Source organism: Panthera pardus, unplaced genomic scaffold (assembly GCF_024362965.1).
Source record: "Panthera pardus isolate Hobbes unplaced genomic scaffold, ASM2436296v1 HiC_scaffold_13, whole genome shotgun sequence".
Taxonomy (NCBI): Eukaryota; Metazoa; Chordata; class Mammalia; order Carnivora; family Felidae; genus Panthera; species Panthera pardus.
Window position 1 is genome coordinate 3,092,193 of NW_026526688.1, and position 19,558 is coordinate 3,111,750.

The 19,558-nt window shown below is 41.7% G+C and overlaps 1 protein-coding gene across 5 annotated transcripts in view; it reads right to left on the reverse strand.

Moving 5' to 3' along the window:
* CSMD1 (CUB and Sushi multiple domains 1) overlaps nucleotides 1-19,558 on the reverse strand; it is a 2,004,702-nt gene that overhangs the window by 32,213 nt on the left and 1,952,931 nt on the right. For all 5 annotated transcript variants that reach the window (XM_053900776.1, XM_053900775.1, XM_053900774.1 and 2 more), the window contains 4 exons: nucleotides 12,077-12,265; nucleotides 9,478-9,651; nucleotides 8,573-8,755; nucleotides 951-1,127 (listed from right to left, as the gene is read on the reverse strand). In XM_053900776.1, coding sequence (XP_053756751.1) covers nucleotides 951-1,127; nucleotides 8,573-8,755; nucleotides 9,478-9,651; nucleotides 12,077-12,265 — 723 coding nt within the window. The remainder of the gene's footprint in view (nucleotides 1-950; nucleotides 1,128-8,572; nucleotides 8,756-9,477; nucleotides 9,652-12,076; nucleotides 12,266-19,558) is intronic.

A 19,558-nucleotide genomic window follows, 5' to 3' on the forward strand; every position in this document is an offset into this window, starting at 1 on the left:
TTGGGTGGCTCAGTCAGTTAAGTGTCTGACTCTTGGTCTCGGCTCAGGTCATGATCTCATGGTTCGTGGGTTTGAGTCCCACTTCGGGCTCTGTGCCAACAGCGCAGAACCTGCTTGGGATTTTCTCTCTCTCTCTCTCTCTCTCTCTCTCTCCTCTCTGCCCCTCCCATGCTCACTCTCTTTTTCTCAAGATAAATACAAAATTAAACTTAATGAAAACAAACCAAATTGATTCAGTAGTAAATTGTTACAGCAGGATTGTCCTCTGTGTGCTGTTTGCTGACTGGTTGTCGGGACACTGTGTTTGGAATCGCTTGTTTCTATTTGATCCTCGTTGGCTGTGGGGATGCCGGCTGCCATCTCTGTCCAGTCCTTAATTATGTGTACTCTCATCACAAAGTTAAGGACAGAGACAAAGGCTGCGATCAGAGAATAAACGCTTTTCTTACTTCTCTGCAAACGAGATGTTCTACAGAGAGGACAAACCTTGACTTTTGTTGGCCCCAATTTTCCAACGTCCAACCCACTGGCCAATGAAAATAGCTTTGGGGGCACCTGTGTGGCTCAGTTGGTTACATGTCTGACTTTGGCTCAGGTCATGATCTCACGGTTTGTGAGTTCAAGCCCCACTTCAGTCTCACTGCTGACAGCACAGAGCCTGCTTTAGATTCTCTGTCACCCTCTCTGCCCTCCCCCTGCTTACACACATGTAATCTCTCTCTCCACCCCCTCAAAAATAAGTAAACGTTAAAAAGAAGAAAATATTTTCAACCATATAAATAAGAAGGTGAAGAAAGATCTAAAACTGCCTAATAAATAGAGCCATCATATATATGTAGACCTTGTTTTTGCCATGTGTTAAAAAAATCAATAAAGTATTTAACAAATAAACAAATTTTTCTCGGTCAAGTCGGTGACGTCCTTGGGCCCACATGACAGCTGTTACTAACTTGTACAGTCGGGGGCTGTGCCGGTCCAGGTCCCGTTGGCTGTGCAGTGCCGAATCATTAACCCCGAGGTCTTGTAGCCTTCCCAACAGGCGTAGATGACCGAGCTGGAGAACAGGACGCCGTCACTGCTGACAATCATGCCGTTGGTGGGCGTGCCAGGATTCCCACAGGACACGGCTGTGAGCGACAGTAACACATAAACACAGTGAGCTCCTACCAAAATGATCAATACAAGAGACCAGAGGTTGTCAGTGTCGTAGAGGACATGTTTCTTTTTAAGAAAATAGGACCTATTGCTATGAAGATGTTGAATATATATCTTACATTATGATTTGTACCGTTATTTTATCGATGAGTTACAAATGTGAAAATTGTCTTTTCATAGTATTCTTCCTAAAGTACTTCAAAACAAATTAAAAGATGAATTAAAGCACTGAAAATTCCAAGACTTGCTTCTTTGGGATTTCACATGTTTATAACAAAAAGAAAATTTTTTTAAAGGATTTTTTTTAAAGGATCTATCTGATATCAGCAACTCAGAAGTCACTCCCTTCACGTAATAACTGATTTTTTAGAAATCTGGTCAAATCGGGTCATATTTCACATCTGTAGAATTCATTTTGGAAAATAAGTGATGCCTGAGGAGTATGAGTGAGTACTTAAACTGTCTTGTAAAACGGTCTCCTCATTGTTACCCCATCCAACGGCGGCTGTTTTAAGTGGCCTTGGACAGGCTGCACTCTGTTTCTCTCTAGATGATCCCAATGCCTGTGCAGACATTAAGATGCCCCCTAACGATGGCAATAATGAAAGGCTGGGCAACAGTTCTACGCCCGGTGTACCCCCCTCACACTTTCTTAGCCCAGAAAGCTCAGTGGCTTCTGGGTATGTATCATGTGATGGTTTTAACCCATAATAGGATTTTCTTGACTTTTGTACTCGCGTTTATTTATCACAAAGATTGTGTTTTTTTCTCCTTAGCACTCCCACATGATGCACAGCAGGTAGACATAGAAAGAATATGACCTTTTGTTGGACGCTTACAGCAGAATGTATTCTGAGACCATTTCTGAGAATGGCTGGAATGTTTACAAATGCTCCTTCCTATTTAGTTGTGCCACTTTCAAATCTAGCATTCAGAACAAAGATAGACTCTTTCTAAAAATGTGGATGAAAACAGGGGCACCTGGGTGGCTCAGTCGGTTAAGCATGGGATGTTTGATTTCAGCTCAGGTCATGATCTCACGGTCCATGAGACTGAGCCACACACTTGACTCTGTGCTGACAGTACAGAGCCTGCTCGGGATTCTCTCTTCCTCTCTCTGCCTTTCCTCTGCTTACACTCTCTCTCAAAGATACACATATATACTTAAAAAAAAAAATACAGAAGAAAACAAACTGACTACAAAACTTACATAGTATAGAAGAGACACTGTAATGGACGTGAAGGGAATCACCGATCATATTGTGCTGAAAAACATGCTGACCCTGAGGTTGGACTTGATCGTGTCTGACAACTACAAAGCATGCATGCTGGTGCTTCTCTGTCTGTGCCCATGACAGACATGAGTCCACCACAACCCTCTTCCCTAATGGATCTGGTGTGAACTTACAGTCTTTCCTAGCACGGATCTTTCAGCATTTTTCTGGCTGTCATTTGAAATGAGATCTATTTGCCAATAGTGAAGCAGATGATATTTAACATTGAACATCTGAAGCCCAAAAGTCTTGTGATGGCTATACTATCAATCAAAATGTCATGTTGCCAAAAGCCCAGAGGCTGGACTCTTCGAGACAATTACTCATTCATTCAACACATGTTGATCCATCATTGAATATGTGACATTTGTTGTTTGATGTACCAATGAAAAGCCCGACAGAGAAGAGACTTGTATTGATCCAATTCGTAATTTAGCAAACCAACCAGACAGCCATGTTCTTACATTTTATTCTAACCATAACTATGATTAAAATGTGTAGCAATTTTCAAATGTCACCTGAGAAAGATAATGCTAAAATGGGATGCAAGACACAGGTGAACATATTCGAGCTTAATTTACAGACAGATATGTTGTCAGGGTAAGAATAACCATCATGATAATGACATCCTAATGTTTAGAAAGTCCCTGAAACAGGGGTTCCTGGGTGTTTAGTCATTTAAGAGTCTGACTCACGATGTCGGCTCAGGTTATGATCTTGCAGTCTGTGAGTTCGAGCCCCATGTCAGGCTCTGGGCTGACAACACAAAGCCTACTTGGGATTCTCTCTCTGTCTGCCCCTCTCCCCCTTCATGCTCTCTCTGTCTCTACAATAAAATAATAAATAAAATAAAATAAAATAAAATAAAATAAAATAAAATAAAATAAAATTAAATTAAATTAAATTAAATTAAATTTAAAAGTCCCTCAGATAATTGTATCCTGCAAAATCAAATTCACGGTTAACTTTTTTTTTTCTCCTGACAAGGACAGTTTCACTGATGGTTATGCCCACGAAAATGAAAAAGAAAAATGAAGATTGGAAGCTAGCCTTAAAACGTCTGTGTTTGCATTAATGCCTCCATGACATAGGAGGACCTCCACTGAGGAAAAACAAGAGATGACATTTATAGTCACAGAAGGGAAACAATATATTCTAGAAATAATAAGTTAAAAAAATTTAAATACATCTTTTCTTGTCAGTTACATGTGGTTAATGGGACTCCTTTTGGTAAAAGATCATTTTCTTTTACTTGATTCGTAATAAAAGAGCCTTAAACTCACTCCAGAAACCGTGTATTGTCTACAGATGCTGGGACTGTTCAGGCAGCACTCTGCATTAGGGACATGGCTGCTAAATCGAGTTAAATAGTGTGGATTTGAATCTTTGCTCATACAACTTAAGTACACATGAGCCATCAAATCAAGTTATTGACATGCAGCGTCCTCACTGCAGAACGGGTATAATAAGGGTAGTTACTCTCACTTTTCATAAGATTAAACAGAATGCATGCAAAATGCCTAGAAGGCAATCTGACTTCTTAGTAGCAGTAAAGGTAGACGGGGTGGCTGATGCTGTTGTTACCTTCATTATAAACATTGTGCTAGCTTGTCTATTACCTGGAAGAAAGGTAGGCTTTATCATCAGCTCCTGGGAAAGAGGATTCAGTTGCCTAAGGCAACTAAAAGCAATGAGGCCGTTATATCTAAGCAACTTCTTACGATACATCCATTTGAAAAGTTTAGTTGATGAGTCTATGATTACAAGCCTGGATGGCTAGCAAAGAAAACATGATCTGAAATGATGGAAATACATTACAAATGTAAGTTCTTTGACACTTAAGAGTTTTTAAAATATTTTTATTTTGTGCTTCATAAACTCTTCTTTTTTTTTTTTTTTTTTTTTTTTACCATTTATTGAAATGCCCCATCAGGCTCTAATGCCTTTAATAGATTCAGGGAAGGTAGTTCATCAGGTGGTAGATGGTCTCACCAGATTGAATACAGTCATAGCCAACACTGGCTGAAATGCCAAAGTCACTGGTAACGCCCTTTTCTGTAGAGAATAATATGTTCCCCAAAGGTTTGTCTCTATGATAACAAGTGAGAAAGAATAGCCACAGATTGCCCAAAAAGATTTAAACATGTGTGTTTGTGGGGGTGTAGGATTAGCCATACATTCCTAGCCATCATTTGTTATTACCGTGAGTGTGAATTATACTCTTACTCACTCAACTTCCCATGATTTCTGAACACCGCAGTTCTGAGGTAGTCAGTTTTGTAGGGCATAGCATATTTGGGCACTTTTGCCATATTGAAACATTTCAGCTTCTCTCTGTACACAGATTTAAATAGCCAAGTTTCTAAGGATTTTATAAGAAACACTTGACTTTCTAACTTTAGATAAACCGAACGCTATTCTAAAAATACTTTGCATGGTCTGACTTAGGTACATTTTGAAGTAAAATCCAATTAAGCTCTCCTAATCAAATAAATGGATTCATTTATGATTTGCTCAAATAGAACCCATGGTGTTATATCACAGCACCAAAGTGAGATTCCTATGGAAAAATATCACTCACTCTTAACTGTTTTAAATTTTTTCACCTTTTAAATGTGCAAAACTAAAGTGCTTATGGTAAACCTGATATTGAATATACAGTCCCAAGTGAATGAGCATTCCTTTTTTTTTTTTTTTTTTTGTAATGTTTATTTATTTCTGAGAGAGAGAGAGAGAGAGGACACAGGCAGGGGAGGGGCAGAGAGAGAGGGAGACACAGAATCTGAAGCGGGTTCCAGGCTCTGAGCCGTCAGCACACAGACCCACACGGGGCTCAAACTCATGAACTTTGAGATCGTGACCTGAGCTGAAGTCAGACACTTAACTGAGTGAGCCACCCAGGTGCCCTGTGAGTGACCATTCTTAAGAGAATATGAAGGCATCTAAGTCAGGTTTGTTCTGCTTTTGGGAGCTGTATTTTCCCAACATATTTGGTTAACTTTTATCCAATAATTTATCAACCATTTTTCTGCCCCACTCTTTCTCTGTCCTTCTAGAACTTCAATTACAAGTATGTTAAACTGCTTGATATTATCCCATAGGAAATTATTAGGCTGTTGTTGTTGTTTTCTTTTTCCTTTGTTTTCAGACTGGACCCTTTTCAGTGAACTGTCTTCATGGTAACTGACCCTTCTGCCATTTTTATTCTGCAAAGTTTTTTGTAGCAAAGTTTTTATATCAGATACTATAGTTTTCAATCCAGACAATCCCAGAGTTTCCATCAGATTGTTTTTTTTTATTATTTTCATTTCTTATGAAGATTCCCTCTCTGTTTATGATGCTAACATACTTTAAGTCCCTGCAGATATACTTTCTTAACGTTTATTTATTTATTTTTGAAAGAAAAAGAGGGGGTACATGTGTGCGTGTGAGCGTGCAGGGGAGGGCAGAGAAAGAAAGAGAGAGAGAATCTCAAGCAGGATCTGCACTGTCAGCACAGAGCCAGATGTGGGGCTTGAACTCACAAACCGTGAGATCATGACCTGAGCCCAAATCAAGTGTTGGACCCTTAACCGACTGAGCCACCCAGGTGCCCCAAGTGCATGAAGATATTTTAAATTGATGCTTTAAGTCCTTATGCGTTATTTGCAACATTTGGGTCATCTCAGGATCAGATTCTATTTCTATTTGTTTTTTCTTTGCTTGTTTGATTAGGGGTCATGTCATTCTGAGTTATGCATATGTAGTTATTTTTTATTTATGCTGGACATTGTGCACAAAATGATGCATGGATTATGTCCTTCCAAATGTGCTGGAGTTTGTTCTGGTGGGCTTTTAAACTAATTGTACATCCTTTGGGTGTTGCCATCAGTTTCATTCTTTTTTAGAGGAGATCTATTCAGTCTTAGTCCTACCATGTTTTTGCTCTTAGTTCTAGCATGTTACACTTGTTTTAGGGAATGGTACATATTCATAATGCATGGGGCTTTCTGGGCATCTGTGAAATGTCCCAAGTGCACAGTAAGAGCTCTGACTGGCCAGATGTCCAGTGTTTCTCAGTAGGGTATGACTTCTAGTATCATGAGTCCACTCTCAACTCTGCAGCAGAAGGTTGTTGTATCAATGGGTCTCACCTGTTCTCATCTGCCTGACCATGACCCAAGTCACCCAGTGAACATCCACCAGACTTATGGGGCTCTCCCATTTTCAGCCAGCCATTCTCAGATTCCCTGTTCTGTAAGTTCTGTTTCAGTAGCCTAGAACAATTTCTGTTGCATCACCTCACCAAGCCACCATACCACCTGAGTTCCACTTTCCGACTGTGCAGTAAGAAAAATATACCAGGAGATTATGGGCTCACCTCACGGATTCCTTTTCTCCTATGGAACACAGTCATGCACTGTCTGTTGTTTAATAAGACAAATGTCTCACATATTTTGTTGTTTTATAGTTGTCCCCAGAAAGAAGGCTAGCCTACTGGCATTCAACACGTCATGGAGTAAAGTGGATCTCTTGTTTAATTTTAATAATCTTCAAATATATACTGGACAGACAATTCCCAGGCGTAGTATAGAGGGAAAAGGTTCAGACGAAGCGTAAATGTAGGTTACGGAAGTCATGTACAACTTTGAGGTACCATATTATAGAGTAGAAAATACTCTGGTTTGGGTGAGAAAGATGTGCTGTCATGCAAATTGTAATATTCAAATTCTCCAAGAGAGGGGGAAACTGAGAACATTGTGTCTGAGTAACACTGTGTCTACTAATTTAGAGTCACATACTTTAGTCAATACAGGGAAGTGTCATCCTGTGGCCCACAGTGGCAGGTGGCATCCCACCATTACTATTCAATCATATTTGAGTTAAGTCAACTTCTTTAGGGCCTAATCTTAATATTTACAGTGACTTGATATTTACGCTAACTTAATATTATGCTAACTTGATTGTGAGAAGGTGATTTGCAATAAAAAAAATACCTTGGGTTATTATATACACACATCTCTTTACCTAGATATAGATACCTCTAGGATAATCTATTACTCTGATGAGATTATATGCACACATATACATATGCATACACATATATAAGGTATATATAGTCACATATACACGTACATATATAGGATTGCACTTCCTATATGATTTTATCAGATTATAAGTAATAGTCTGATTATATCAATACATATATATTATTTTCTATTATTCTATATAATACATATAACAAATATATTATTCTATATATTAAATGAGACATGAGCAGATACCAGCGTACATGGCACAGAGAAAATGAAGATGAAGAAAACTTGGTTTATATTTCTGGTACTGATATTGTTTCAGTTTATTCAAGTCGGTCAAATTATATAGCAAGTGTTTCATTCATGTAAAGATGGATATTTAATTTGTGTACTCATTTTAGACTCAAACATTGAGTAGCTGAGAAGTTTGTATGAAAAAAACCCTACATTTGGAACATTTAAAGTCTTATCTGTCTGAATTCTAAGTCAGTTACTTTCTGGGCTCTAAACAAACTTGTGATACCGCATCCCACCTTGGCTGAAGGCAGGAATCGCCAATACTTGGCATGGGGAGGTATGCATGGTGTTTCTACTGGAATTACCGAGGCATCCTGCATGTCCACTTATGCCTCTCAAATACTGACGCAGAGAAAATTCTCTCCAAAATATGATGCACAAAATCAGCCAGGTTCTTTCAGAATACCTGCTTTGGACAGGGGCCACCAAGAGATGGGAAATAAGATGTGACGTGAAGACTATCTCGGCCCACAGAAGTTACGGTCAGGGATTTACACCCTTCTACTCACTGTTCCTTTTCCCGAGCTGCTCATTACCGGCAACCACACAATGCCACCAAATCCCACAGAGATTATCAGAAGATCAGAAACCTCTTCTAGGTTATAAACATTCAAAAGGCAAGCATCTGGGTTAGATGACCTGTTGAGCACTCAGAACATCTCCATACACCCAGCCATGAGTTTGGATGATCCCCTTACACAAGTTGGAGGAAAGTAGTGTAGTGACACAAAGGTTCCATCTCTAGGATGTCTGTGGAAATCACTGGCCATTTTAGAATGAATTACATGGTTCCAAGTGCACAGGTTGACTTTCAGGCTGGACCGTACTCACCTTCACAGACGGGCTGCAGTCCTGACCATGAGCCATTGAGCAAACACGTCCGCTCAGGAGAGCCCCTCAGCTGATAACCCATCTCACAGGAGAAACGGAGAAGGCTCTTGGCCTTGAGTTCATCTCCAAGCCGGGATCCATGCGCTGGGGTCCCCGGATCCCCACAAAATCCAGGATCATTTCCTATTGAACGCAGACACAAATGGTAATACAGAATTCTGTTAGACTTGTTTACCACAGCTGCTAAGTTTAAGGAGAGTGCAAAGTCACTCAAGTGCATTACAGTCATGCTGCATTCTGGAGATCTTCTAAGAAAGACTTTCTCGATTGTAGCACAAAAGTGGAGAACATGAAGAAATTGTTCCCGTGTGAGTAAACAAGCTAGCTTATTAAAATGCAGTATGACAACAGTTTATATTCTCTGGAAGAAGTAAAATCCTGGGAATGATGAACGCAGGGATTGTCCACTGGATGCATCAGTACAGAAAATGAAAGGGAAATGGGACTAAGTTGTATTGTGTAAAAACCAATCAAATGAGAGGTTTGGTTCTTCTCAATTATGTCCAGAGCTGCTGATTCACTGACTTTTATTTATTTACTTAAGAATTATTCATGAAAGAATTAAGATGACGTTTTCAAAGGGGGTTGATGGAATTATCAATTTCCGAGACAGGAAAGATGTGGAAGAACTGAAAGGAGGTACGGAGAAGGAATCAAGAATGACCAGGGACAAACTGAGTCCAGGTAGGCAGGCCTCTTGGCCAAGGTGAAAAAGAACTCCCGGGACTCCCACAGGAGGAAATGGGAAGTGACTGGCACTTGAAGGTATCGATGAAGATTGGAGATGACCAGATGGCACACGGGCGTGTCTGTACCATGACACCACATCGTAAGCAATTCCTCACCTGTACAGTGGGGTAGTGCCCCACTCCAGTGACTATCCTCTTGACACACTCTAGTGCTGTTGCCTACAAGATTCCGGCTCCCTTTGCACGCGTAGTGAACTACGGCACCATATGTAAACAGTTCTCCAGTTAGGATAGCATTGGCAGGAACCCCTGGGTGTCCACATGATATAGCTTAGGAAAAAAAATTAAAATAAGTGATTACATCAGTCCCGTTGAAGTGCTTACGTTGGTAAGTCTCCCATACAGACACCCATACAGACATTACCTATAAAATGAAAAGAGCCTAAATATACTGGCAAATGCCTGCAGTGCCCCATAAATGGAAAATACCATGTCCCAGATGACAGTCCCCCACCTAAATATCCATATATTACTGAACACAAGGAAAGGGTCTGTCAGTGAATCTTGTTTTAGCTTTGTTTTATCTTAAGGTAGTTTTGCTTAAGATAAAAATTTCCATGTAGGCTTTCAAAGAGAAAGTCACTCTACCTACATTTTTTCTCCACCTGCCTTTAAGTTTATTAAAAAATAAAATCAGTATTATATTATACAAAATGTTACAAGTTACCTAGATTCCTGAAAACTATTTCCATGTAACTCTACAAGTATATGACTATTACTATGACAACCTTATACTGGCTTCTGGGGAGAAAACTCTGTTGTATCTGCTTACTCTTCCAGTCTGTGGATCCAGGAAGACCCTTTTAACAATTTTCCTTGGAATAGGTGGTGGTCTAACATGTTGAATTAGTAGTAATAATAAATTAGCGATTAACTTTCCCTCAGTATATTCTATACAATAATTTCAGCCTTCCCGTTCATTTCTTTAAAATGATGCCAAGTCAGGCCTATAATCCACTCATAAATTATCCTTAAAAAGGAAAATTCCAGAATCCAGATTAATGTAGGCTAGTGAAGATTTAGCTCTCCTTTTCTGTTAAAGTCCCAGCTTCGGATTAACAGTGGACAAATTTTGTGCGGCACACAACTCTGGCAGGACTCAGGCTACAGACAAATTATTCAAAGCCCACTGATTTGACACCCGAGCGTCACTGCATTTGATCACTGGCAACCCAAAAGTGATATCAACCAGAGAGGTAGATTTAAAAGGCGGAAACACATTAGGCATCCCCTGAGTCACATTCGCCCTTATATCGATATGGTCTTACGCTGACATCCATTCATTGGTGAACAAGATTCTATCTAGATGGAGTCCTAAAAGGAAGCTAATTAGGGCTGAATTAGTAAACGGTTGGCAAATGACCAGTTCCAGGTGAAATTAAAAGAGAAAAAAAAAGCAGCGAAACAATAGCAGTAACAAGAGAGATGAAGCTTAGCAGCTGTAGCCCAAGTACAAGCAAATGGCCCCTCGGAGAACCTGTATCCCCAGGCTCATGGTAATTCCGACTGTTAATGACAGCAAGCGGTGGGAGCCAGCCACCCAGGAGGATGAGAGTCACTTACAACCTAGTTCCTGGAGATCTGGAGCACACTGGCATCATTACAAAAACTAATGGAAGTCTCACATCAACCGGGAAGATGCAAAAGAAATGTTTGGGGAGGCAGAGACAGAAAAACTAATTTCTCTGAAAAATTCCCGTGTGTGAAGGCCTAGAAAACCAGAAAGCAGCCAAAATATGATGAAGATTGTAATCAATTTATAGATGCATTTTTGAGCGTATGAAGCTGTGCATTTGATTTTGAAAGAAGTCACGCTTTCTCCATAGAAACTAATTCTCTCATTACAATTAGAATTCGAGACAAGTTTCCATGTAGATTGGGAGGGTTGTGAGGGACACTGAATTACAGGAAAAACGATCTCCAGGACTAATTTATTCTAAAAATGTACTAAAAACGCTATAATGCAAGAGGTAAGACAGATTATCACTTTTTTTTCGGTAAATTCAATTTAAGATGTAATTGTCATTTCCCACATCCTCTATGCACATAAAATGAATACGAAGAAGATGACATTTTGATTTTAAGGACTGTTTTGTTTCCGAATGATTTTTAAAAGGCCAAAAAGACCCCTTTTCCTAAACCGTCAGACTGTTGGAAAAAGAGGATGTCTTTAAGCTAATGGACAATATGGTCTATCAAGTTAAAAGAAGGTAAGACTGAAAGCTATTTGGGGAAAATGTATTCTTGTTCATCTACATGGTCGAAAAATACTGATAATGTCGTGAGAGGGGCCACATAATGATGACCTATCATTGTGTCTGCCTAGAAATACTGCCTCCGTTCTTTAGGGCAATATGCTTTCCTCTTAACCATATGGGTCAGGAGGAGGATACGGTCAAGAATCTATCGTCCTTATTGTAATAAGCAAACACAGACTCAGAATGAGTCCAACCGCTGCCCCAAACACTGGCTCTGCTTCCTTCTGAAGCTGGTGTCAGAATTTGCTTATGTCCCCTCTCCTTTTGTGACCCTTGAACTTGTCTGAGTTGCATTTTGTGATTTCTGGCCAATCAATAAAGATATCATAATAACTTACACAATCTGTAAAGACTTATTTTTTTTTCTTTTCTCTTTTGTTCTGCTCATGGTCTTACAGGGCTCCGTGGCACAAGAATCCAAGATACCCCTCACTTACTCAAACACTTGGGTAAAGACCGATCCCATAAGCCATTTGCCGTACAGGTTAAGGCAGAAGATCCCAACAAGTAGAATCCCTTCTTGCAATGATACATGATACTCATTCCGTATTCAAAACTCTCAGGGAAATTCTGTTGCCCATGACGAATGGCGTTTTCCACAAAGCCTGGATCTGAGCAGTTCACCACTAGGGGAAAAAGAAAAAGTTACACATCATTTAGATACACTTATAAGCAAAACAGATCTGCAAAGAGGCCCCACTCATCATTTTAGAAAGGCTGGAAGATGACACCATCACAGCTGAGGTTTATCATAAATGTTCTTCCCTTGACAAATTCTACTTACTGCTGGGGGCCAATATGCTTCAAAAACTGTCAAGCAATGTACCTGCTACTACGGCAGTTTTTACAACACGAGACCGATTCCCCGTATTTATTTCCTGATAACAGACTTCTTCAATATCAAGTCTAAAAACGGTTTTCGTGGTTAAGATTTTATGTCAGGAAAATGTTAAAACAGAACCCGCCGAAATTAGTTTAAATATTTTTACTCGCATGTAATGTTTCAGGACAGTCGGTGACACGCTAATCCCTCCCCCCCACCCCCTGCCAGCATTAATTAATGCTTCAGTATGTGTGCCTAAAGTAATTTCTGCTATATGTGGAATGCAAACAAAAATGACAATTCTTCCATCAATGCTTAATAGAAATGTAAATCAAGCCAGCCTCTGATTTCAGCCTCTTCCCCCTTTAGAAACAGCCCCGCAGTGAAACAGTCCGCTGTGGCACTCAGGACATGCTCTGGTTAATCCGAATGGCACTCTATTAGCCTGAATGCCTGTTGGCATCTGTAAGGGAATTAGCAATGTGCTTTCGCAGGTGCAGAGGAAAAGAAAGAACCCCTGATTATCTCGGGCTTTGACCCACCACACCAGTGAATGACACAGCTGCCGTGAAAGCTGCACTCTCTCCAGATATTTCTGGCTCAGAAAGGGGCTGTTGAACTAATTCTCAGGCAGTCGGTGCACGTCACGGGTCCCAGTGCCTGGGGGCAAAGCCTTTCCTTATCTGTGCATTTGATTTCCGCTTGGTAGTAAGCAAGGTGGAGGGCAGAATGGACAATTACAAAGACCCTTTTGAGCGCTGTCACATCGTAGTCTATGCTTTTTAGAACAGTCCTGAGTTGAGAGAAGAAAGACTCAAGTTCTCCCGAGCCAAAAAAGCCTGTGTGTATGGAGCACGGCAAACACCGCACGCTAAAATTATAACCGGACCCACTGACATAGCGGGGATTAACCTCCTGGGGAAAGTCTAACGTACTAGAAAGACTGATGATTTTTTATAACCTGGCATTTCGAGTTGTGTGTCCAGCCCAGGAGACAGAGAGTTTGCTAGCGATACACCTTCATAAGCAGCAAAGTGCTTCCCTGGCCGGCATGCCGCAGACACTCTGTGTTCCCGTTCCCGTCCACGTTCCTCTCGGCAGCCAGTCCGAAACATGGCATCAGGGTCTTCCGTCGTGGACGGAGTGAGCCAGGTCCCGGACGCCTCCGCCAGGACACCCAGCAGATCCCCAGTGCTTCACAGGACTCTGCACGCCCTGGTTGAGCTCCTACTTTTCTCTTCTGTACTTTCGTGTTTTGCCCCGCTTTCTTCGGTATAGGCCAATCGCGTGGTGGATGAGAAACAGGAAATGTACAGAGCAACTGCCATGCAGGGTCCAGAGCTCAACAGAAGGACCCAGCTGGAGATGAGAACACGGAGAAGAGGGAGGCCATTGGCAGAGAGGTAGTAATTAGTGATGCTGAGATCCCAACTGCCTCCTTCTCTCTGCAGGCCAAGGGATGGGCTGTTGTCTGAGTTCCTCCGTGGCCAGAGGACGAGGATTTAGATTACTCGACTTTCATGCCCAACGGCTTTGAAACCCTGGGCTTGGTTTCTCCCCGATGGCCCCTCTTGCCCATGCGGAGGAGAGACAGGAGTGCCCTCATTACCAGCAGCCACTGTGGGACTTGGGCTGCACAGAATCGTCTAGAAGGAGCACCAGAGTGATGAGTCCCAGGCACCTTCCTTTTCTTTCACCCACTTCATCACCCTTCAAAGGTGCTTCACTTTATGAAGAAGTAAAAATGCTTCACAATGATCATCGTTACCTGAGCGCCAATGGAGAAAACTGAATTGTTCCTTATGTTGTAAGAGTTACGTCTACAAAACCCTAAATCTGCTCGTACATTTCTTCGGTCTTGTCCTATCACATCATTCCTGGGCAGCTGCAGTCAGACACATCCATTTCCATTCCCTCCGATTTATTTCGGAGGCTCCAGTAGGAGATTCGGCTGTGTATCTCTGCTGGGGGTAGGAATAACTTGATTTAGCAGTCTGTGCCACAGGGGGCTCTGAGATGGTCCGTGCCGCGGTCGCACGAGGGTGTGCCTGGCCACCTGGAAGGCGGGCTGCCCGCCGGAAGAATTCGCGGGTGTCTGCGAACAGCTCTTCCATCCAGGTCCTTCCTCCACTTTTGCACGGGATCCCCGTCTCGGGGTCCCATGGGCCCAGGCCCGCATGAGTTGCAACCGTGAGCTGTCAGCAGGGTGGAGGGGATCAACTTCCTTAAATGTTCTCCTCACATGTGAAATGACCCACGAGGTTGATGACGATCAGCCAGACCTGCTGCAAAGACCTGACCTTCTATGCTTGCCACGTGGAGCCCAGGAGAGGGTAACATCCGGGAGAGAAATCAGTATCTCACGGTGGAGCTCTTCATCTGGTCTTAAGCTGTCACTAACCAACACACCGGGAGCCAACGGGTGGACTTGAAGTCCAGGTATTAAAACGTGATGCAGAACTAAATTCCATCAGCTAGAAGGAACGAGATGCCCTAGACACTGGCCCAGCAGGGAGGAGTTCAAGAGGGGGCACAAAGTGTGTTCCCTGGGGACCCTTGGGTGTGTCAGAGGGCAAGGGAAGACATTAATATAATGATCAGTGGCACGCCTGAGGTCACAAGGATGGTCACTCTAGAACTAAGTAAGGATTAGGGCTCCTGATTACCTGTCCAGTAAAGCATATTTATAAAAATGCATGAGTATTTCTTGATAACATGAATCCCAAAGGGATCCCCTCCACTGTCTTTTTTTGTTTTTTGTTTTTTGGAGAATAACTGCTATAAATTTTAGCTTCCAAAAATTCTGTAGAGGCTATGTATGGAGCCTCTTTTCTACACATAATCTTTATTCTTGGAGAAGTTATCTGGAAAAATATTTGAGCAACATAGAGAGACAAAAAACATTGCACATCCGGGGTGTCTGGGTGGCTCAGTTGGTTAAGCTTCCGACTTGGGCTCAGGTAGGTTCGAGCCCCGCGTCGGGCTCTGTGCTGATAGCTAGGAGCCTGGAGCCTGCTTCCGACTGTATGTCTCCCTCTCTTTCTGCCCCTCCCCCACCATGCTCTGCCTCTTTCTGTCTCTCAAAAATGAGTGTTAAAAAAAATTTACAAATAGCACATCCTATGATTTCCGCTTTCAACATGTATTCTCTTTCAAACTGTTTTGAGTAGTAACAGTCCATTTTATCCAACATTGCCCTAAATCTGCTCGTGCATTCTTTCTGTCCTGTCCTATTGAATTAGTCCTAAACAGCTGCAGTCAGACACAAATATTGCCCTCATCTGAATACTGAGTGCATAGATAACCTGAGCAATGAAATATTATAATGCCAGTTTTTGAAACATGATTTGCTAATTACTGGATCCAATGTATTCCACCTTCAGTCTCTAAGAGCGATTCACTTTCCCATGACGCGCTTCAAACTGTAGGACCCTGCAAAGCACTCAGCCTCTCAATCCTGTTCCATCCAGGCCAGCGTGGTCATGTGCCTGTGCACTGTCTCATTAGACGCCACCTCATTAACCGGCCCTAGTTTGTCGTGTGCTGGAATCAACATCTGCCCTACGTTCTTGATTCTGTACATAAACCCCAAAGCAATCACCACGTTTTTGTGTAAAACCTCTCTGATGATGGAAAATATGACGGATTTCTCCAGCTGTTCAAAACTAGAAACTAGACCATTCGCTTCTTCCAGGTCGTGGGAAAATAAAGAAAAAGGCACCATGAGAACGTGCCACAGGCACTAATAGCAGGGACCTGGGTGGTCTGGACAGTGAAACTCCTAAAATACTTTGCTAGGTTTGTTACAGATTCGATTCCACCCTGTTATTTGGCTGGGGCAATCTCTGAAGCCTTCAGTTGCGTCTGAATCGAATAATGGAATTCTGAATTCCGTCTCCGGTTCTCAGAAACAATTTTCATAATACATTCTTCTATTAAACACAAGAGATTTCCTTGTAGGCTTCTTATATCACTTGTCCGTTTATTAAAATTTATTAAGTAGCGATCAATATAAAGATTATAAGGCTTTACTTGGCAGGTGTCTGAGACGATTATAACAGCACCATGCAATTTAACCTCTATATCCAGAATCTGGTTCGAAGTAGGAAATCCAAAACAGAATCCAAAGTGCTTTTCAATCTTTGATGTCAACACTGTGGCCTACAGGTCTAGTGTTTTCATTATTCACCACTTTATGGAGATAAGAGTGACGTGTCTGAAGAGCTGCACATAATTCATAGAAAACGGGATAAGTACGATCTGGGGATAAGTAGACACCCGGGAAACCATCTCAACCACGAAGGCCACAAACATCTCCTCTCAAAGTTTGGTTTCTGAAAAAAGTATAAATGACGAATCCTGACTTCTTAGCTGACAGCTTGCCTTGGACTACATTTTTGCCATCTGTATTTACTTTGAAAGGTAAGCCAGGGGGATGAAGCGTTTTGGTTTTTTTTTTTTTAAATTTCATTATAATTCTTACACTGAAAAGAAAAGTAAACAGAAACTGCTTAAACTTTAAAACTAGGTTTTGGTTAATGCTAAGGCTAAGCTTTAGGTCACAACTTGAAAAACTGGAGGGGCGCCTGGGGGGCTTGGTTTGTTAACCAACCGACTTTGGCTCAGGTCATGATCTCACAGTTTGTGAGTTCGAGCCCCGTGTCAGGCTCTGTGCTGACAGCTCAGAGCCTGGAGCCTGTTTCCGATTCTGTGTGTCTCCCTCTCTCTCTGCCCCTCCCCCACCCATACTCTGTCTCTCTCTCAAAAATAAACATTAAACATACATATGTGTGTATATATATATATATATATATATATATATATACACACATAAAAATACTAAACATACAGATTTTCAAGTGGCAGTAGGTGACATTCTGAAAACACAAGACAGCCAGTTTTCCATATATCTGGGAGGACAGCCCTGTTTCTGACTGTATCTCAGATCAAATACGCTTCAATGGTCTGACGCACATTCACGACTGTGTTCCCACTGTGACAGACCCTTAAAGGAAAATGACAGGGAGAGACAGCATGCATGTGGGCGAGGAGGGTGGCTGATGGGCTGAATGTTACACTGAAGAAGCCTATGTAGGTGAAATCGATAATAAACTATCATCATTTCATTGGTGCTGGACAGAACACCGTGGCAGATGTAGGAGGTGTAAACGCAGAGAGGTTTAGTGGCAGCCTGGGGACTAGACAGTGGGACGTCCTAACAAACTTAGAATCCTGTGTGAAACACACAAGACTCAAAAGCTACGGGCTTGACGATAAACAATTCCATTATCTACATCGCAATTGGTTTTAGGTTCTATCTGTGCTTGTAAACTCATACACATTTATGGGTGTCTTTGGTACACTTCTGACCGTACTTCACCACGATACCAAGGTTTCACATCCAACCTTAAAAATATGTTGAAAAGTGATTTTTAAATAAAAAAATGGAGGGTATTTTTTTTTTCAGGTAGCTTCCTTAAGTTTACATTTTAAGCAAGTTTTATTTCTGGACAGCTATTCTAACAAGTCAGATGTGAGCTTGAAATCTGGCAGAGAGAGCCCGTATGTTAGGGTGCTCTTTAACTAAAGCCACACAGAAGCAACCGTGTCCAAATTGCATAGGAATCGTGCAGGGAGCACAGAAACTTTAATTCTGTGGGTAGACTGGGCGCTTGTTCAAAGCTTAGTCCAGTTCTTGAAAAGGATCATGTATCGTTGCTCCAGTCCAGCCCCTGCCTCACTCAGGAACATGGAAAACATAGTGAGGATTCCACGTAGAATTGATGCATAACATTAGAATATAAAGTTACTATGCTGTTTCTCCATTTTTATTAAGAATTTTTTTTTTTAGGGGCGCTTGGGTGGCTCAGTCGGTTAAGCATCCGAATCTTGATTTTGGCTCAGGTCATGAATTCATGGTCATGAGAGATCAAGCCCGGTTGGGCTCTGCACTGGGGCAGGCATGGTGCCTGCTTGGAGTTCTCTCTCTCTCTCTTCCTCTGCCCCCTCCCCTGCTCACACACACTCTCCCTCTCAAAAAAAAAAAAACAAAAAAACAAAAACAAAAACAAAAACAAAAATTGTTTTACTGAAATTCACCAAATCACACACCAACTGGCAAACAGTGAATATGGTAAAACCTTGGATTGTGAGTAACTTGTTCTGCGAGCATTTGCAAGACGAGCAAACATTTCTAATACATTTCAACTTGATAAAGCAGCGATGTCTTGTAATACGAGTAGGATGTGACGCCCAATGTCACATGATCACAACTGAGCCAATGGTTCTTGAAATCACTTTGATATACCAGGGCTTTGGATTACAAATACTGGAATGAATGATGCTTGCAAACCAAGGTTTTACTGTATATAATGCTTATTCCTTTTTATTTTTTCTGACGTTTCACTTCCAAAAAATCCTCAGCAGAGTATACCAGGTAAGATGTAAAGGAAATTGTTCCAATAAAAATTCTGAATCTACTGCCAAGCACAGTGGTCACAGGAGATTCTGACTGCCCTTTGCCCTAGGGGCTCAGTGATAGATCAAACCCGGTGGTAAGAGATGACTTTCTCTCAATGACAGCTGTCCATGCAACACAGGACATGAGTCCCAAGCTCTCAATTTAGTCTACTGAGTGAGGCAGAAGGATACTCAGGGTGGCCCTGATGACTTCTGAACTTCACTTCCTGTGGTATCAGTGATTTACAATCAAAGGAAGGAGGGGGGAAGGAAGGAAGGAAGGAAGGAGGAAGGAAGGAAGGGAGGAAAGAAGGAAGGAAGGGAGGAAAGAAGGAAGGAAGGGAGGAAAGAAGGAAGGAAGGGAGGAAAGAAGGAAGGAAGTAGGAAGGAGGGAGGAAGGAAGGAGGGAGGAAGGAAGGAGGGAGGAAGGAAGGAGGGAGGAAGGAAGGAGGGAGGAAAGAAGGGAGGGAGGAACCGTCTTCTATTTTTTTGATTTTTTTTTTTGTCTGAAAATCTGTGTTTACATTTCTTTTTGGTCTTCACTCCTGCTTCTTCCATTTTCTTTTATGCCTCATAAAAACCTGACCATGAACAGGAAAACAAGAAAATAATGCCCTGTAACTTAAGCATAGCAAAT